Source organism: Podarcis pityusensis, assembly GCF_964106645.2.
Source record: "Podarcis pityusensis genome assembly, chromosome: 14".
NCBI lineage: Eukaryota > Metazoa > Chordata > Lepidosauria > Squamata > Lacertidae > Podarcis > Podarcis pityusensis.
The window spans coordinates 3,892,286-3,912,301 of record NC_138039.1 but is presented as its reverse complement, the minus strand read 5'-3'; the positions used below and the strand labels follow the sequence as shown (position 1 = coordinate 3,912,301).

The following is a 20,016-nucleotide window of genomic DNA, read 5'->3' as shown; positions in this document are numbered from 1 at the left end:
AATCAAGAGGTATATAAAAAAAAAAACACTCAGGCATGGCTGCGCCCTTACTGCATTTTCTGCAAAAAGCGCTAACCTAGTTTAATATGGAATACGCGTTGACATCTTGATGCTGCCAGTTGCTTCATGCGGACGCTGCAAAACGACCGAGGCGACATGCACGAGCAGCACCGATCCCGCAATAAACCCTCATCCTCCGGACTCGTCCACCTCCGCCTCTTCCAAGCCCCTTCCTTCCTCTCCGACGCTCGATTTCCAGGCGGGGATCCTCCGGTGACGCGCGGGTTCGCCCCGTCCCCCGGCGCGCGCGATCCAAGGCCGGCGAGGCGCCCCCTGCTCGGCTGGGAGGGGCTGCGAGGCGCCTGCGCTCGCTCACTCGGAGGCCCCCCCGGGCCGGCCTTCTCGCGAGACGGGGCGGCGCCGGGCGAGCCGGAGGTGGAGCGGCTGCCGGGCGGGCGGGCGCGCGGTCTGGCTGGCTGGCCGGCCCAGGGAGGGAGGCAGGCAGGGAGGCGCCTCGGCGGCGGGAGGTTCCGCTGGCCCAGCGGCCCCGGGCAGGAGGTGAGATGGGCACCGGCGCTCGGGGGAGCCGGAGGCGGCGCGGGGCGCACTGGTGGGGCATCCGATCCGGGCGGGCGCTGCGCGTAATGCCGTCTGGATGGAGGGCTTTTTTCCCCCGGGGTGGGGCGCGGGTGGGCTGAGCGGAGAGATGCTGCTGCCCCCCAACTTCCCCGGCCCCGAGCTCTCACCCACGTGGATGCGCGGGGCTGCCCGGCGACGAGGAGGAGGGCGTGCGCCTCCGTCCAGCCCGTGCGCAACGGGGCAGGAGGCGCACGGCAGCCGGCCAGGCTCCGCGGGACGGGCCCGGATCCCCGTCCCCAAAGGGCTACCGAAGGTCACGCCGCGCGCCAGGGGTGGCGAGGGGGTGCTGCTTCTCCCACCCACCCCTCGCCTCGCCCCCCGGGACTTGGAGAGGCTGCCCGAGTCGCGCGCCGCGATGGGGCGGGAGAGGATTTCCTCCCGCGCCGAAGCCCTTTTGCGAAAGACCCGCCTGAGTCTCCGGGATTAGGAGGAAAGACCTCCTTGTTTTAATTCGGATTTTTTTTTATCATCGCGGCCACTTCGTTCCCGGTTGGTATCTGCGCTCAAAAAGAAGACGGGGCATCATTTCTTCCCCCGCTCAGGTCGCCTTTGCAAGTTGCCAGGTAGCCGAACAGACACCTGTGGACACACATAGATAGCGGCCGGCGATGGGGAGGGGCAGTACCTGGCGCTGGCTTTGTGCTTTGGTTTCTGTGGACTTCGCTTCTAGTTTGCTGGTTCTAGTTTTCCTTCTTTTTTTTTTAATGGGAAATGCGACTGTATTGTATTGCATGAAGTTAGGAGTGGTCTTTTATTATTATTACTTTAAGGCTCATAAACAGCGTCCCTCCCAGATGTTAGATTGGGATCAAAGATATCTGGCTGTGGGCACATCATACATTTAAAGCACGCAACACATCCAGTTAGTGCCGGGAAACTGTAGTTTGACAAGAGTGCTGGGAATTGTAGATCTGTGAGGAGGTAAACTACAGTTCCCATGATTAGGGGGGCAGGTGTGTGGTGTGTGCAGGGCCTCTGACTGGTTCAAAGTAGATTGGCAGCATTTTATTACTTCCAGTTCTCTAACAGTGAAATTTACTCTCCATTCTCTGATTCTAAGGGTCAGGCTTTTGCACCTGGCTGTGTGTGGTGAATATTGGGGTGCTTGTAAAAAGCAAAGTAGATCCCCACAAACCCAAAGTCTGCTCACCCCTGATATAGACAACTGTTAATATTTGGTTATTATTATTATCATTATCATTCTTATTAATTACCTGCCCTTAATCCTGAGGTCACAGGGTGGGTTACAACACCAGAACACAATAAATGATCACCCTGGTTCACTGTGACGGGGCAGCATTTCTGAGAGACGGCACAGTGGGCAGCAGAGTGGGGCGCCTCCATTCACTCCAGGGCAGCATTCCCTAATGGACAGCCTCCTGGTGGTCACATGCCAGTGGTGGGCGGGGCCAGAGGGAAACAAGAATCGGCAGGGCACAAAACCCACAGATTCCTGTGTACATGTATCTCCATTGAGACAGGCATGTTCAAGGACCCCAGCCAACCAGGTGTAGAGCAGAGCTAGTGCAAGGTATGTACTGGGAAGAGTCCCGGGGGCCACATAGGAAGCCCTGGAGGGCCGCACCTGTCCCCAGGCCTCAGATTTCCCCAACCCTGGTGTACAGCACAGTGCTCACTGTGAAACTTTGCTTGGCTCTCGACTCATTTAATAGAACATTTATAAGCCCAACTAGCTTAGCATGTTGTTATGCTCTGTGAAGTTGGGGGCTTTTGGAAGCTAGGGGCTGTTTCCATAGAATGAGGAAGGCTTGGGAGTTTGTTCGGGGTCTTTCTAGAGTAAGAGCGTCTGGCTGTAGGGGTCGATTGTGGTGGGTGCCACTTTGAATTGCATTGGGATGGATACTTCCAACCTGTTTATGAAGTTCAGGCTTGGTGGCTGGCTCCTTGGTGCTGGTGGGGCTTGTTCCACTTGTCAGCAGTTGGTGTGTTATGGAGAAATATCCCCCTTCCCCTTTTTCTTTTTTGTTCTGGTAGGCCTAGAAATCCTTCTGTGGTTAGCAGTAGCCAAAGCTGACTCAGGCATCTGCCTAGCTATCTCCTCTGAGTCAGACTGAAAATCAATGAGAACTTGAAATTAGGAGTGTTAAAATGAGAACTGGTGCGTAAGCAGCAATCCCTTTTATATGCTCAGGGGGAAACACCACTGGAGGGGGAAAGGGCTTCCCCCACTGTCGATTTGCTTCCAAGTGTGGGAAACAGAATCTAGCATTCTGCAGGGCTCCTCTGTGTGTGAACTGTGTCACCTGCAAAATCGTTGCAGTTTCCCCCTCGATCTGCCATGTGGACCCTCAATAAACCTGTGCAACTCCCATTGTTGCTATCAGGGACTGCATATTCTGACTCGGTGTATCTCAGCCAGTGTTAGAAACTGAGCTATAAAATCTAGGAGCCAAATGGCACCTTAAATCTAGGTTATGGCTGCCACAAGGATACACCCATTTTGTGTGTGTGCAGGATTACGAAGCAAATGGTCTGTGGGGAAGTGCGGCACCCAAATACACACACGTCTTTGGGTGACGCGCTGCCACGGGAATCAGCTGATTTGCGAGGCAGCGCAGCACCAAAAGAGGCGTATCTTTTGGTGCTGTGCTGCCCAACAGACCAGCTGAGTGGTGCAGCCCCGCAGCCACACCAGCCCGCCAGATGGAGATGTTAAGGGCCAAACCTGGCGACCAGACACCTCCGCTTCCTCGCAAAAGGCCGGTCACCTGTTGCAAAATGCGACTGGCGCCCAGCTAATTTCGAACACTGATGAGCAGAAACTCTGGGTGGGCAACGAGTCTGACGAGCGGACATAACCCTGCACTTTCTTGGAATTGGTTGTCATGCAGAGGCTGCAAAGAGATTCGCTGTAGCAAAGTGGCTCAACATGGAAGGTTGCGCCATTAGCTCCAGGCTGCTGCTTCTGATGTCTAAGAAACTGATAGATGGTGGAATGATGAACATCACTCATTTCAGATGCCAGGGGTGTTGCATGAGAGCTCCTTGCAGGACAGTGGTTTCAAGGTGGCATGTAAATTAACATGGTTGTATTGAACATTAATTATTATTTTTTTAAAAAAAGCATGTACAGTCATACCTCTTGTTACTTTCGGTTCAGGTTTAGGATACGTCCCACGGTGACCCGGAAGTAACGGAATGGGTTACTTCCGGGTTTCACTGCTCGCGCATGCGCAGACGCTCAAAATGACGTCACGCGCAGAAGCGGTGAATCACAACCTTCGCAGACGCAGGTTGCGTTCTGCTCACGTTGCGAACGGGGCTTCAGAACAGATCCTGTTCGCAACCAGAGGTACCACTGTACAGTATTAGACACTGCTCACGTTTACACTGTGCATTTGAAGCACTATGATACCACTTCAATTAATCAGGACTTCCCCCAAAGAATTCTGGGACTTGTAGTTTGAAAATGAGATCCTTAGATGGTCTAGCTAAGATTCCTGCATTTCAAGGGCTTGGGCTAGATGGGGTCCCTTCAAACTCCAAACTTCTATGATTCATAAGTTCCCATTTGCATTTGCAAAATGACTAGAGGACCCTTGGAGGCTCTGACCAGGATCAAACAACAGACTCTGAATTTTGACTGTATTTTTACTCTATGCATTTAATCTAGAATTGTAGAATTGTTGGGCTGGAAGGGACCACAAGGGCCATTTATTGCCCAATGTGGGGCTCGAACCCACATAATCCTGAGATTAAAAGTCCATTGCTCTACCAAATGAGCTATCACTTGGATATTTAACTTGTAGCTTGACACTTTTAGTAGGGCAGGTTGTGAAACTTGGGATGGAGTGAGGTTGCTGCAGTTACTTAGGGGAAGTGAAAAGGGGGAACTTGCAGATGTGTTTCCTCCACGCTTGCATGAAAGAGTTGTGATATGGGGTGCAGAAACCAGAAAGTCAACGCTGCTTCTGCTGGGCAGGGTACATAATAGCCCCCATATCTGGGTTGCACAGACAACTTGCTTGCAGAAAAGGAAGAATGTGTTCCTATTATGACATATTCTAGAGGCAGCGATGCTTCTGAATGCCACTTGGTTGAAACCACAGAAAGGAAGAGTTGGCCTTGGGACATCTGATTGGCCACCATGAGAACTGAATGCTGGACCTGATAAAACAACAGCAACAACACACAAGATACATAATAATCTGTAGAATTTGAAATATTGTTTTTATTGTACAGTCATACCTCATGTTACGTTTGCTTCATGTTACGTTCTTTCAGGTTACGTCCCACAGCGACCCGGAAGTACCGGAAAGGGTTACTTCCAGGTTTCGCCGCATGCACAGAGGCGCAAACTGACGTCACACGCATGTGCAGAAGCGGTGAATTGCAACCCGCGTGTGCGCAGATGCACCGCTGCAGGTTGCACACTCTTTTCATGTTGCGAACGGGCCTCCGGAACAGATCCCGTTCGCAACCAGAGGTACCACTGTGCTCTTATTACAGTATATTGGATTTCAGTCATGAGCTGCATTAGAGGTCACTGTCCAACTGAAATGTGAGATAAAGAAAGATAAATCTGTACCTATAACTGTCTTCTTTGACGATCCCTTGTAGCCAAGTAAGATTGTCTTCTATAAACACAGTTTTAACAGTGAGTCCGTAAGTGACATGTACTTCCGCAGTGGGGACATAGGTTTCCGGGCAGGAGTTGATCACAGTGAGGGTTTGCCAAGTGTGCCTTCCTCTTAGCACGTTTCTCCCTTTTGTCCTGAGCCCATGACACCTTTGGTAAAGGCTGTTCTCCAATTGGAGCGCTCGCAGGCCAGTGTTTCTCGATTCTCGGTGTTTATACTACAGTGTCCAGCTGAAAGGTGAGATAAAGAAAGAAGTAGTAAATCTGTACCTATAACTGTAAAGCAGTTGGTGCCCTTGGGATATTATTGGACTGCAAGTTCCATCATCCTTGGCTATTGGTTGCTCGGGCTTCTGGGAGCTGAAGTCCTACAAAATTTGGAAGGCAAGCACATTGGCAGGCCTTGTCCGTAAACATAAATGCAGCCAGTGACTACGGAGTGGAAAATTTGTATGACTGTGGAATTTTTCTGTGGAAAAATTTCCATGCATTGTTGCCTAAAATTCATTAGTGACATAATAAATAGCAAAAATTGAAAAAGTGTTTTGCGATCCCTTAAGGACATTCATTTTACTACTACAAAGTGCTCAGGGGTAGCATATTATGGGATGAGCTTTCGTGGAGTCAACAGTTCAGTGCATGAGTTGTTATCCTGTGTTACACTTGGCTGGTGAGGAATTGTAAGCTGCGAGATAAGAGGAGAATGAAATGCAGATTGTACCATCTGTGATAGCCACTAACAGTGGCAATTTTGCAAAGTGTTGGTGGTAGATAATTTGCAGAGCACTGGTGTCGATAGCACAAGCGTCCTTGCATCGATAAGCCAATAAGCACAGAGAGCATAATAAAAATCCAAGCTGTTGATTCAGCCCACGAGTGATAGCACCAAACCTCTTGACCAGGGGTAAGCAAACTTTTTCAGCAGGGGGCTGGTCCACTGTCCCTCAGACCTTGTGGGGGGGACACGGACTATATTATGGGGGGGTGAATGAATTCCTATGCCCCCCAAATAACCCAGGGATGCATTTTAAATAAAAGGGCACATTCTACTCATGTAAAAACACGCTGATTTCCGGACCGTCTGCTGGCCGGATTTCGAAGGCGATTGGGCCGGATCCGGCCCATGGGCCATAGTTTGCCTGCCCATGCTCTTGACAAATCTTAGGTCAGGTTTTAATCTCCCTTTGAAGTTCATTGGTTCAAGGATGACCACTTTAGCTATACAGCAGCCTAGGAGGTTGATGTATTCGGATTTATGGATATTGCTGGTGTCAGATTTGTGTACTCTCTTGCATATAGAGTCTGGCCTGTTTGTGATATGTCGTATGCAGAAAGGAAATTAATTTCAGACCGATAGTGGAATATACACATTAGAAGGTGGGTCTGTGAATGAAACCCTGATGCAATGTTGTTAAATCCACAGTAGACAGAAGAATAGATTTAGCATCTGGATCGGAACTGTTTTAAAGTTGTCTGCGACTTCTTTCATGTGACTTGAAAGCACGCAAAAGTATTTAGGCATGCTAAGATGCCGTCCATGTATATAATTGGGCTTCTGTGTCATAATATGTGTACAAATATCCCAGTAACTTCCAAGTGATTGCGTGAATAAGTTTCATTATAATGTTTTAAATCACATTTAAGTACATTTATCAACAGCCCCATCAATCATTTCTTCTGGCTAGGGAGAGAACTTTTTCAAGATTTCATCCAGCATGTAAAATTGGCACGCAGCACTTCTTAAAAGTTTTAATCCAAAAGTCTGAGTGGTGCAATGCCTTTATTGGAAGCAATTCAAATGTCACAATGTAGAGGCAGATTTTTAAGTTCAAGAGGCCCCCCTTCATCAGGCTAGAAACATGTAGAACATCTTTCTTATGTAACCACTGTGGTGTAATGGTTGGTCTAGACAGCTGGGAGACTTGGGTTCAAATCTCCACTCAGCCTTGAAGCTAACTTGGTGACCTTGAGCGAGTCATCATTTCTCAACCATGGCTACCTTTCAGGGTAGTTGTGAAGATAAAATGGGGAGGGGGAAACCGTGTATGCCTCCTTGGAAGAATGATGAGGTATAAATGGAAGAATTAAAACAGAAAAGAAAACAGAAAAGGCAAGGCAAAATTTAAAAATTCCCTCCAGTAGCACCTTAGAGACCAACTAAGTTTGTTATTGGTATGAGCTTTCTTGTGAATGCACACGTCTTCAGATACACTGAAAGAGAAGTCACAAGACCCTTATATATAGTGAGAGGGTGGGGAGGGGTATTACTCAGAAGGGTGGTGGGAATGGGTGATTGACAACAGGTGGTGCTGTGGTCTAAACCACAGAGCCTAGGGCTTGCCGATCAGAAGGTTGGCAGTTTGAATCCCCGTGACAGGGTGAGCTCCCATTGCTCGGTCCTTGCTCCTGCCCACCTAGCAGTTCGAAAGCATGTCAAAGTGCAAGTAGATAAATAGGTACCGCTCCGGCGGGAAGGTAAACGGCGTTTCCGTGTGCTGCTCTGGTTCGCCAGAAGTGGCTTCGTCATGCTGGCCACATGACCCGGAAGCTGTACGCCGGCTCCCTCGGCCAGTAAAGCGAGATGAGTGCCACAACCCCAGAGTCATTCTCGACTGGACCTAAGGTCAGGGGTCCCTTTACCTTTACCTTTAAGGTGCTACTGGAAGGAATTATTTTATTTTGTTTTCACTATGGCAGACCAACATGGCTACCTACCTGTAACTAGAAAAGGCATGGAGAGAGAAGAAGCTGAGTGTGAGGTAAAAGACTGCAATCTGTAATAGTTTTGAAATGACAAGCAGAAAGGATAGGTGCAAAACAGATTCAGGTTCCAGTTGATTTATACGATGGGGGGGGGGAATCCTGGTTCAAAACTTTCCAGAAAGCCTGCACCACCAAATGCAACAAGGCTCATTTGCTCACTGGTGTTTGCACAGAGTGGGGAACAGTTTATGGTCTGTTTGTCTGTTGACAGTGGCCTGCAAACCTCCTCTTTCAGCCCCTCCTCAGGTTCAATGTTTTTTGCTTGGCCTTTCCTGAGTCAGTCATCACATTCCCCCAGTGTCTTCTGAGGCAAGTGAACCAAAGTTCTTGGCCAAGAAAAACCAGATTGACTGTGCCCACTGAGCAGATTTACTTTTAGTTAGAAATTATAGGCCGATCTCACTATTAAATAATGATTATAAATTATTTTAAAAACAGTACTAAAACACACAATTCACCAAGATCAAGCTGGCTTTCTTTTTTCTTTTTTTCTTTTTTTCTAATTTTTTAAAATTAATTTTCTTTTCCATCATTACAAACATCTCATATCAATAACATACATATCAAGCTGGCTTTCTACCTGGTCGACAGATGAAAGATAATATAAGGAATACAGTGGTGCCTCGCAAGACGAAATTAATTCGTTCCGCGAATTTTTTCGTCTAGCGAATTTTTCGTCTTGCGAAGCACGGTTTCCCATAGGAATGCATTGAAAATCAATTAATGCGTTCCTATGGTCAAAAAAAGTCCAAACAAAGCCAAATTTGGTACAACAAGAGTTTATTAAGTGCTCTTTAAAGTCACACATACTGTAAAGAGCATTTCAAAATTCAAACCCAGATTTTTTTTTAAAAAACAGCAGAGTTGCCCAATGGTCACAGAAAATCATAAAAATGCAGAAAAAAAACCCACAAGCTTCCAGATTCTTGCAAACCCCTCCCCAACTGTTCCCCCAGCCACCCAGCACACAGAAATTCAAATCCAGGATTTTTTTTAAAAAACAGCAGAGTGGCCCAATGGTCACAGAAAATCATAAAAATGCAGGGGAAAAAACCAAGCTTCCAGATTCTTGCAAACCCCTCCCCAACTGTTCCCCCAGCCACCCAGCACACAGAAATTCAAATCCAGAATTTTTTTTAAAAAACAGCAGAGTGGCCCAATGGTCACAGAAAATCATAAAAATGCAGGAAAAAAAACAAGCTTCCAGATTCTTGCAAACCCCTCCCCAACACCAAGTCCTTGAATTCCAAACACCCCAACCCAAAATCCAAAGCCCCCCCCAAAAGTTTTAAAAGCTTAACTTACCAAATGGCTGCAAAAGAAGTTTTGGAAAAGCTTCAAAAATCACCAAAGTCTTTAAAAACCTCAAAAAGGCTACTATGTACACTGTGTTCTATGAGTTGCTCCTCGAAGTCAAGTCACAACTGTATTAACGGTGTTAAGAAAAAGGAAACAAACTTGCGTTCTATGAGTTGCTCCTCGAAGTCAAGTCACAACTGTATTAACGGTGTTAAGAAAAAGGAAACAAACTTGCAAGACGTTTTCGTCTTGCGAAGCAAGCCCATAGGGAAATTCGTCTTGCGAAGTAGCTCAAAAAACGGAAAACCCTTTCGTCTAGCGAGTTTTCCGTCTTGCGAGGTATTCGTCTTGCGGGGCACCACTGTATAACAGACATAATAGAGTATCTGGAGGCCAGGAACGAAAAGCAAGCAGCTGTGATGTTTATTGAAGCAGAGAAGGCCTTGATAGTGTTTCTTGGACTTTCATGAAAAAGACAATAGAAATGATGGAGTTAGGAGAGTCATTTCTTAGAGGAATTGGCTCTATATATTCTGAGCAGAATACTGTGCGCCAGTCGCGACACTTCTGGGCCCTGGGGGCTTGGGGAAAATTCTAGTTAGGCCATGAGGTTTTCTTGCTGTGATGGTGGGGATAGCTCAGTCAGTAGAGCATGAGACGCAGGGTTGTGGATTGCAGGGGGTTGGACTTGAGAACCCTGGTGGCCCCTTCCAACTCTACAATTCTGTGATACTATGGTGCAAGTGCTCACTCAAGATACAAGAAAGATTTTCTCTCCCTTACCTAACCTGACAGTGGCCTGCAAACCTCCTCTTTCAGCCCCTCCTCAGGTTCATGTTTTTTGCTTGGCCTCTCCTGAGTCAGTCATCACGTTCCCCCAGAGTCTTCTGAGGCAAGTGAACCAAAGTTCTTAGCCAAGAAAAACCAGATTGACTGTGCCCACTGAGCAGACTCTTGAGGGTCCCATAGACTGCAAGAAGATCAAACCTCTCCATTCTGAAGGAAATCAGCCCTGAGTGCTCACTGGAAGGACAGATCCTGAAGCTGAGGCTCCAATACTTTGGCCACCTCATGAGAAGAGAAGACTCCCTGGAAAAGACCCTGATGTTGGGAAAGATTGAGGGCACAAGGAGAAGGGGATGACAGAGGACGAGATGGTTGAATAGTGTTCTCGAAGCTACCAGCATGAGTTTGAGCAAACTGCGGGAGGCAGTGGAAGACAGGAGTGCCTGGCGTGCTCTGGTCCAGGGGGTCAGGAAGAGGCGGACACGACTAAACGACTCAACAACAATACCTAACGCTTGACGTCCAATGAAGTTGAATGTTGGAAGATTCAGGATGGATAAAAGAAAACACTTCATTGCTTAGTGCATGGTTAAACTGTGGAACTCACTTCCACAGGAGGGAGTGATGACCACCAACTTGGATGGCTTTCAAGGCAGATTAGACACATTCATGGAGGTGGAGTCTATCAATGGCTACTACTAGCCTTGACAGCTGCCTCCAGAGTTGGAAACTGTAAATGCTACTAACTGCAGGTTGCCTCCGGAGGAGAGTTGCTCCTGCTCTCTGGTTTCCCACAGGGATTTGGTTGGCCACTGTGAGAACTGGATGCTGGACTAGACGGGTCATTGGCCTGATCCAGAAGGTCTCTTCTGGCTTTCTTGCTCACTCATCTGCCGCTTCCAGAGGACTGGCTAAGTGCCATCACAGCACATTTTGTACTCTTGGGTATTAAGAGCAACATAGGCAGCTGCCTTCTTCCAAGTCAGATCCTTGGTCCATCTAGCACAGTATTGTCTACACTGAATGGCAGCAGTTCTTCAGGGTTTCAGATGGAGAGTCTATGCCAGATGCCAGGGGGAAAGTGGATGGTTCAGATTTGCAATGGACAATTTATGGAGAAGAACAGACCTTTTAGAGGTTTTAAGCTGTGTTTAATGCTTGGTCTGGGTGGAGTAGTTGAGTGTGGGTAAGACCTAGTCTGGGGCTCTGCAAAGGAATGTAGTCAACTCCAGGGCTCCAGTTAAAGTATATTTATTGAAGAAGTAAGGCACACACAGAGAGAAATAGAAACTGGCAATTAAAGAAAAAACTGCACTGAACAGGAAACATAAAGTCCTTGTAAGTGCCCCTGTCTCAGAAGATCTTACAGGAGGAACTTGGGTCCTGGGAGCACAGTTACTGGTTTGTTTTTATTTCATGATGTGTTTTGTGTTCTCTTTTTGTATTTATATGTTATGAACCGCCCTGTGATCTTCGGATATACAATTAATAATAATATTAATAACGATAATAATAATAGTTGCGTCAGAGGAGAAGGGAGATGCTGCTCTCTTGCAGCAACACGGAGAGCAAAAAACATTAGAAAGATTACCTATGGCAATTCAAGAAGGGAGGAGTGGCGTGGAGAGAGGTAGCTGGTTAGGAAGAGAATACCCTACATGTGTCCTAGTGTAACGTAGCGGTTAGATTGTCACAGTAAGACCTGAGCTCAAATCCCCCACTCAGCCACAAAGCTCACTGGGATGACCTTGGAAGCCAGCCCCTGCCTCTCAGGCGGATTGAATGAGGAGGGGCAGAATCACATATGGCACCTTGAGCCCTTTTTTGGGTGGGGGAGGTAATAATAATAATAATTTTATCATTTGTATCCAAGCCTGGGGCTTGCCAATCAGAAGGTTAGTGGTTTGAATCCCCACGACGGGGTGAGCTCCTGTTGCTCGGTCCCTGCTCCTGCCCACCTAGCAGTTCGAAAGCACGTCAAAGTGCAAGTAGATAAATAGGTACCGCTCTGGCGGGAAGCTAAATGGTGTTTCCGTGCACTGCTCTGGTTCGCCAGAAGTGGCTTAGACATGCTGGCCACATGACCCGGAAGCTGTCTGCGGACAAACGCCGCAGTCATTCATTTATGAGGAATATTATGAGTTTAAAATTACATCTTTTTTCTTTTTTGTGTATAGTAATACTTGTCGATCTATGATAATAACAATTATGAACATACTCTGAAAACAAGAATATGTATAATTGTAAGATGTAAAGTCATGATGTAAAGATACACTTGCGAGTAATAAAGGAAAAACTAATAAAAAACAAAAAATCCACCCCCAAGCAAGGGCCGGGTGGGTGTGTGCGCGGAGAGGTCCTACTTGCCTCTGCCCCATCCTCCCGTTCCAGAACAGCTGTGCTACTTTAAAACGACATTTGTTTTTCGGCATTGCTCCTGGGAGTCAGCTGATGGCGCCCCTCCCTTCCCAGCAGCTGGCAGAGGCACATGTGCAGACAGGCTTGTAAAGGAGGTCTGTCAGGCAGAGGCGACGCTGGAAAAAGTTGCTGCTCTCCCCTTTTCATAAGGGCTTCGCAATGGAGAGGCTCGGTTGCGAAGGACAACGGTCAGTGTCTATAGAGGACGGCTTCTTGTTCCAGAGGTCTCCTCACCCCCCCCCCCACAACCTGCCACGTTTTCCAGAGACCGAAAAAGGTTACGTCAGCTGCCTCCCCCCCCCCTTTTGCCTTGGGGAGCTGCACCATCGCTGTTTAAACGGGGCTCTCGCCTCGAAAACGTTGCGTGCCGAAAGGACTGGCAGCGAGTGCAGGAAAGGGCAAGCAAAATGGCCCAGTGGGTGGAGGGACAATTCCCCCCCTTGGGGGATGGTTGCAGCATTTGGGGGCTTTTCTAGAGGAAAGTTGAGTCGGAGGAGTTGGAGTTTATAAAATTGTGCGTGGCACGGTATCAAAAGCTCTTCTCTTCCTCTCTCGTAACGCTTGCGGGCATCCATTGAAGCCGAAGGCTCGAAGATCCAGGGCAGGTTTTAATAAAAGTCCATCTTCGTGCCGCGCGTAGCTAAACTGTGGAACTCCCTCCCACAGTTTTGACTGTGTTGACCACCAACTTGGATGGCTTTAAAAGAAGCTTTGACTTTTAGAAGACGTCTGAAGGCAGCCCTGTGTAGAGAAGTTTTCAATGCTTGGCGTTTTGCTGTGCTTAATGTTTTAACTTGTTGGAAGCCAACCCAGAGTGGTCGGAGCAACCTAGTTAGATGGGTGGCATATTAATAACAACAATAATATTGACGTATTTGTGGGCTGTCAATGGCTAGAGGCCGTGTGTCTATATATACTCTGCCTTCGTCACTGGGAGTAGCAATGCAACTGGATGCGAGTTGCTGGGAAACACAGGAGAAGAGAGCGATTCTGTGCTCCGATCCTGTTTGAAGGTTTCCCAGGGGAAATCTGAATGTCCACTGTGAGAACAGGATGCTGGCCAAGGCGAGCCATTGGCCTGATCCAGCCAGCTCTTCTTATGCAGATTTATATACTTAATCAAACTCTAATTGCTCTCCCATCCTTCCTCTGGCACCGTTGCATAAAGAGCCAGCAATAGTGGTTAGTGAGCTGGATTTAGGCTGGGTTCAAACTGGCTTGTTGGTCTTGTGCCAACCACTTAACTCTCAGCCCAGCCAAACCCACAGGGTTGTGGTTTGGATGAGAAAAGTGGGATGAACTGTGAGCTCATTCTCAACTCCTTGGGAAAAATAGAGGGTTTGTTTGTTTGCTTGTTTAAGAAAAACATGAAATACTTTGGTTATCAAGCCAAAAAATATCTTCAGAATGGCATATGCAGAAATGGCGAAATTTACCGAAAGAATAAGAAATAAAGATAACAAACTTTTTAAAATAAAAGAATGGAAATGGTTTGTTGAATATTTACAGTTAAATTGTAAACAGATAAGCTCATTGGCAGGATTATTGTAATAATAACCTGCAGTTTTATAAGAGTATGTATTTAAAGTAGATGAGTAAATGAGCAAATTAAGTTAATTTGCATATGCAGAGGATATTAAAAATAAATTTAAGAAACCGCAGAAAGAGGGGGAAGGAAGTCAAGTTTTGAAATGTTAAAATGTTTGTAAAATTAGTGAAAGGTATAAACTTGGAAAGTATAAATAAAATTTGAAAAACAAGCAAACAAAGACTTCAGGGATACAGTTTCACACCAGCCCTTGTACGTTAGGAACCCGGAACACTGCTTTATTCTCAGGGTGACCCTTGATCCATTTATCCCAATATTATCTGTTCCGCAGCTAATCTCCCGGGCAGAGAAGTCTTTCCTGGTTCCTCATCCTTTCCGGAGATGCCAGCGATTGAACCTGGGACCACCTGCATGCAGACCATAAAGCATTACAGCGGATGCTCCTGAGGAATAGAAGAAGCTGCCACATGCCAGGTCAGATGATGTGTCCATTTACTTCAGTATTGCCTATTCTGACTGGCAGTGGCTCTCTAGCCTATCAGGCTGCAGCTTGAGGTTCTCTTAACTGGAAGTGAAAGTCCTTACCTTCTGTAAGCTGGTCACGTGCTAAACCACTGGCCTGTGGTCCCTCCCCATTGCAGGGGTATCTGGGACATGTTCTAGGCTGGGCACTCAATACGGCCTCTGGTCTCATTTCACGTGACTCCTGAATCTGCCCTATTCTTCTGAGTTCCTTCCTTCCTGTTCATTTTCTGCAGTTTTTAAAGTGTGTCTTCCCCTCTTTCTGTTGTAGTTTCAGGACAATTATTGGACGGATGGACCATAATTTATCTGATAAAAATAAATGGGTGGTTTCTTTTAAAACCTTTCCCTGGTTGTATAGCTTATAATTGCATGGTTGACAATAATAATAATATAAAAAATTCCCCTCCCACGAGCTATCTGAGAACAAATTGGTAGACTTCTGCCAGCTATGTATATATGTTTGTGTATGTAGCACACCAAAGCCAGAAAGGCGTTACTTTCACTTGCTTGTCAGACCTCTAGCTGTATTGGTCTGCTTTACTAAAATAAAACCCAGTGCACTTATTTGAAAGTAGCCTTGAAAGTTAAACTCAGTGGGGCTTACTTCTGAGTAGACCGGTATAGCATTGGGCATTCTATTCTGAACTAGCCATGGTGGAAATTATAACAGAGAGGTCTTTAGAAACCCAGGACTCCTGTTTCTCTTGCTCCATCCATTGCTGGCCTTTGGCCTCTGAGTGCTTACCCGGAGGGAATGTGGCTTTTGACAGAATTAAAAGTTTCCATCCCCTGATGGAAAGTGCTACCAAACCCCTGGGGCCTCCGTCTTGTCTTGCGCAAGGCGAGAATTCCTCTTAAAACAGACATTTAAAAACCCAGACATATGCAGTTGTGGCTACGTGTTTGAAGGGAAATCAGTAGTAATGGCAAGTTGCTTGTCCATCACACCTGATTGTCTGCTGGAACAGGGATGACTAACCTGTGGCCTTCCAGATGTTGCCGAACCCCAGCTCCCATCGTCCCTGACCATTGGTCATGCTTTGCTGGGGTTGATGGGAGTTGGAATCCAGCATCATCTTAGGAAGAACCATAGTATTGCAGGAAGGGACCACCAGCGTCATCTAGTCCAACCCGCTGCAATGCAGGAGTCTTTCCCCATCATAGGGCTTGAACCTATAACCCTGAGATTAAGAGTCACCGTAGGGGGCACACACTCCCTGCCCTTTGCCTTTGGGCCAATCAGCATCTAAAGCAGCAGTTCTCAACCTGTGAGTCCCCAGGTGTTGTTGGACTACAACTCCCATCATCCCTGAGCTCTGGCCTTGCTAGCTAGGGGTGATGGGAGTTATAGTCCAACAACATCTGGGGACCCACAGGTTGAGAACCGCTGCTTTAGATGCTGATTGGCCCAAAGGCAAAGGGCAGGGTGCTGAAAAGCACAGTGAAGGCTCCTGGCTGATGTCAATCGGCAGGGAGTTCCAAAGTGTGAGGGCTGCCACACTAAAAGGTGATTTTCTTACAAATGCGAAAGAGGTCTTTTTTGGAGCTGTCAAGTGGGCAAATATGAGTAAGGGAATCTTCCATATACAGTGGTACCTCGGGTTAAGAACTTTGCTTCAGGATGAGAACAGAAATCAGCAGCAGCAGGAGGCCCCATTAGCTAAAGTGGTACCTCAGGTTAAGAACAGTTTCAGGTTAAGAACGGACCTCCAGAGTGAATTAAGTACGTAACCAGAGGTACCACTGTATTGTATGAATTATACTCTTTAGCTTCCTTTTTAGTGTGTGTGTGTGTGTGTGTGTGTGTGTGTGTACACACACACACACACACAAGATTTCCTTGGTTTACAAAAGTACATGCCTTGTCTCTTTTTTCAGGTTGTACAGTTTTCTTACAATTTAGTTGCAATTGTTGTGAGACATTAGTGTTGAATACAGTATAAGGCGGGGGAAGAAGAGGGGGGATCTCTCTTCAGCTTCCTTGAATCACCCTCCCATATTTCCAATTTGGGTGCTTCATTTTGAATGGCCCCTCCCCACTGCAGCTGCTCGCCTTTTCCGTTCTGTCTTTCTGACCATCTTGTGTGGAGAAGGAGACTAACCTTTTATTTGACCTCCTTACAGGTTCCCCACTGTCCTCAAACCGCCATGCTGGCTCTCAGATATTTCCAGCAGAGCTGGAGGTGAGCGCGGCATGAGGTAGCCACTGCCGACGCCTCCGGCCAGGATGACCAAAGCACGCCTCTTCCGCCTCTCGGTGGTGCTGGGCTCCATCTTCATGATCCTGCTGATCATCGTCTACTGGGACAACGTGGGGACGGCCCACTTCTATTTACACACGACCTTCTCCAGGCCTCATGGGGTCCTCCCCACCGTGGCCAAGGACGGAGGCCAAGACTCGATGTCGGACGTCGACGAGTTCTTGGAGAAGCTCCTGAGCTCTGACCTGAAACGCGATGTGGGTCTCGGTCAGAAGACAGAGCCGCCTGCCCCGCACGCCTCCGCAAGGCCCGTCGCCGGCAACTTGGAGGAGAACGTGAGGGGCTACGACTGGTCCACTCGTGACGCCGGCGCGATCTTGGACCAGGAGCAGCTGCAGGCGGAGCGGCGCCGGACGCTGAGGGAGCTGTGCGCCAACTCCAGCTTCGCCTTCCCCACCAAGGAGCGCTCCTTTGACGACATCCCCAACTACGAGCTGAACCACCTCATCGTGGACGACCGCCACGGCGTCATCTACTGCTACGTCCCCAAAGTGGCCTGCACCAACTGGAAGCGGGTGATGATCGTGCTGAGTGAGAGCTTGATGGACCAGGGCGTGCCGTACGCAGACCCCTTGGACATCCCCCGTGAGCACGTCCACAACACCAGCACCCACTTCACCTTCAACAAGTTCTGGCGCCGCTATGGCAAGTTCTCTCGCCACCTCATGAAGATCAAGCTGAAGAAGTACACCAAGTTCCTCTTTGTCCGAGACCCTTTCGTGAGGCTCATCTCGGCCTTCCGCAGCAAGTTCGAGCTGGAGAACGAGGAGTTCTACCGCCGGTTTGCCATCCCGATGCTGAAACTTTACTCCAACCACACCAGCCTGCCGACCTCGGTGAGCGACGCCTTTGAGGCGGGCCTCAGGGTCTCCTTCTCGGACTTCATCCAGTACCTCCTGGACCCCCGGACCGAGAAGCTGGCCCCGTTCAACGAGCATTGGAGGCAAGTGTACCGCCTCTGCCACCCGTGCCAGATCGAGTACGACTTTGTGGGCAAGCTGGAAACTTTGGATGAGGATGCAGCCCACCTGCTGCAGCTCCTGAAGGTGGAACACCTTCTTCGCTTCCCTCCCAGCTACCGGAACAGGACAGCCAGCAGCTGGGAGGACGACTGGTTTGCCAAAATCCCCGTGGCCTGGAGGCGGCAGCTGTACAAGCTGTACGAAGCGGACTTCGTCCTTTTCGGTTACCCCAAGCCAGAAAGCTTGCTTCAGAACTGAGCGAGGCAGAACGGAGGGAAAGAGAGCATTTGAAATACCAAAATATCTCCTCTTCTTTTTCCAGAGCCCTTCCGTTGACATAACACAAGTGCAACTTTTTTCTATACTCTTTTTTTAAAAACAAAAACAAACCACCCCATTGCTTGGACGCATGGAATCTCCTATTGCAGGCAGACTTTCCCCTTCCTCTCGTTCCGATTCATTTTATGAAATGTTTTTCTGTTAGGCTATAAGTTTGTCCACTCCACCAGCTGTATTCTTTCGGGTGCTTTTTATTAATGCATTTTTTTAATTAAAAGAGAGCACGAGAAAGAGAGAATATTAATATATTAAAATATTTAATACAAATCATTGTTGTGGAGTAGGGGAATAAAGGGGCGCACCGTCTTTCATTGCAACTGTTCAGCTGTGAGTGTCCGCTGGAATTTTTCTAGCTGGGGAAGGCAGCAAAGTCAAACACTGTAAGTGTGTTCAGGGGAGCAGGCTAGCTTCTCACAATACTTTTTGAAAAGAATAGTGCAGGTATATTTTGCCTCGTATCTCAGGTTCTACAAACGCTGGAAACTTCTCTCTCCTTAAATGAATCTTTATTGCTAAAAGCTATAAGACGTCCCAATTGGTCCCAATGCGTAGGACACAAATAATTGATTTAAAACTGAACAACAGCAGCAGCAAAGCAAACATACAAAAATGCAAAAATCAGTCTTGCATAAGTTAAGCACTCCACATCGCACACTCCCTCTTGTGATACTTGTCTTGGTGCCTAGCTCTCAATTTACTTGCAGCCAAGGCAAATTTTGCAACCCGTGCAGTCATAAATACATTATTGCCAGCCAGCAAAATAGAGATTTGCTCAAGGGGAGGTCGGCTGGAAAGAGAGCAAAGGATGTAACCGAGGAATTTTTGTCTAGAAGATGTATATAAAGGGCATCGTAACAAATAGTGTTGAATGTCCTCCGTGTCTCCTGACTAACAGATCCAGAGTCTTTGGTACACAGGGGTGCTATTGAATCTTCCAGTTAGATATGCAGAGAGCATACACTGAAGAATCAAAGCTGTAAATGCTTTTCTAAGTGGTGTATTCTCTCTCCTCCTTAATGAAAGCTGGAAAATGGGGGGTTATGGTTCGTCTGGAGTGGGTGGGACACCTCTCCCTTCACCCCATAAGAATGTAAGAAGAGCCTGCTATATCTGGTCAGTGATCCCAGCAGTCCAGCATCCTGTTCTCACAGTGGAAGACCAAATAATGACTGTGGGAAACCAGCAAGCAGCACCTGAGGACAAGAGCCCTCTCTCCTCCCATGGCATCCAGCGACTGGTACCCGTTCCCGCAGACATCCATGATGCCCAGCTTCTTGTTGGTGGGGCACTGTAGACATACCTGAGTTTTGTAAAGATGGATAGAGCAAAAGGGCCAGTTTTCAAATTGATGCTTGGCCAGCTGCAGCAATCTACTAAAGGGTGTAGAACAGCCTTTCTCAACCTGTGGGTCCCCAAATGTTGTTGAACTGCAACTCCCATCACCCCTAACTAGCAAGGCCAGAGCTCAGGGATGATGGGAGTTGTAGTCCAACAACATCTGGGGACCCACAGGTTGAGAACTGCTGGTGTAGAACAACAACAACAATATAATTTATTACTTATACCCTGCCCATCTGGCCGGGTCTCCCCAGCCACTCTGGGCGGCTCCCAACAAAATACTAAAAACACGATAAAACATCAAACATTACAAACTTCCCTAAACAGGGCTGCCTTCAGATGTCTTCTAAAAGTCAGATAGTTGGTGGGTAGGCATACCACAGGGCGGGCGCCACCACCGAGAAGGCCCTCTGCCTGGTTCGCTGTAACTTCACTTCTCGCAGGGAGGGAGCCGCCAGAAGGCCCTCGGAGCTGGGCCTCAGGGTCCGGGCAGAATGATGGGAGTGGAGACGCTCCTTCAGGTATCCTGGGCCAAGG

At 47.8% G+C, this 20,016-nt stretch overlaps 1 protein-coding gene across 5 annotated transcripts; it reads left to right on the top strand.

Moving 5' to 3' along the window:
- The first annotated feature begins 439 nt into the window (after positions 1–439).
- CHST12 (carbohydrate sulfotransferase 12) lies at positions 440–18,408 on the top strand. 5 transcript variants are annotated; one of them, XM_080981165.1, is made up of 3 exons: positions 440–558; positions 14,386–14,528; positions 16,704–18,408. In XM_080981165.1, exon 3 carries the CDS (start codon positions 16,807–16,809, stop codon positions 18,058–18,060), a length of 1,254 nt encoding a protein of 417 aa, XP_080837291.1. In that variant the 5' UTR covers positions 440–558; positions 14,386–14,528; positions 16,704–16,806; the 3' UTR covers positions 18,061–18,408. The 5 variants fall into 5 exon arrangements, with proteins under 5 accessions (XP_080837291.1, XP_080837294.1, XP_080837295.1 ...); XM_080981168.1 differs by lacking the exon at positions 440–558 and adding an exon at positions 1,015–1,202; XM_080981169.1 differs by lacking the exon at positions 440–558 and adding an exon at positions 1,958–2,170.
- Positions 18,409–20,016: the final 1,608 nt, after the last annotated feature.

Bases quoted from the DNA above. Each gene is read 5' to 3' on its own strand.
- CHST12 (XM_080981165.1), top strand. From the start codon at position 16,807: ATGACCAAAGCACGCCTCTTCCGCCTCTCGGTGGTGCTGGGCTCCATC.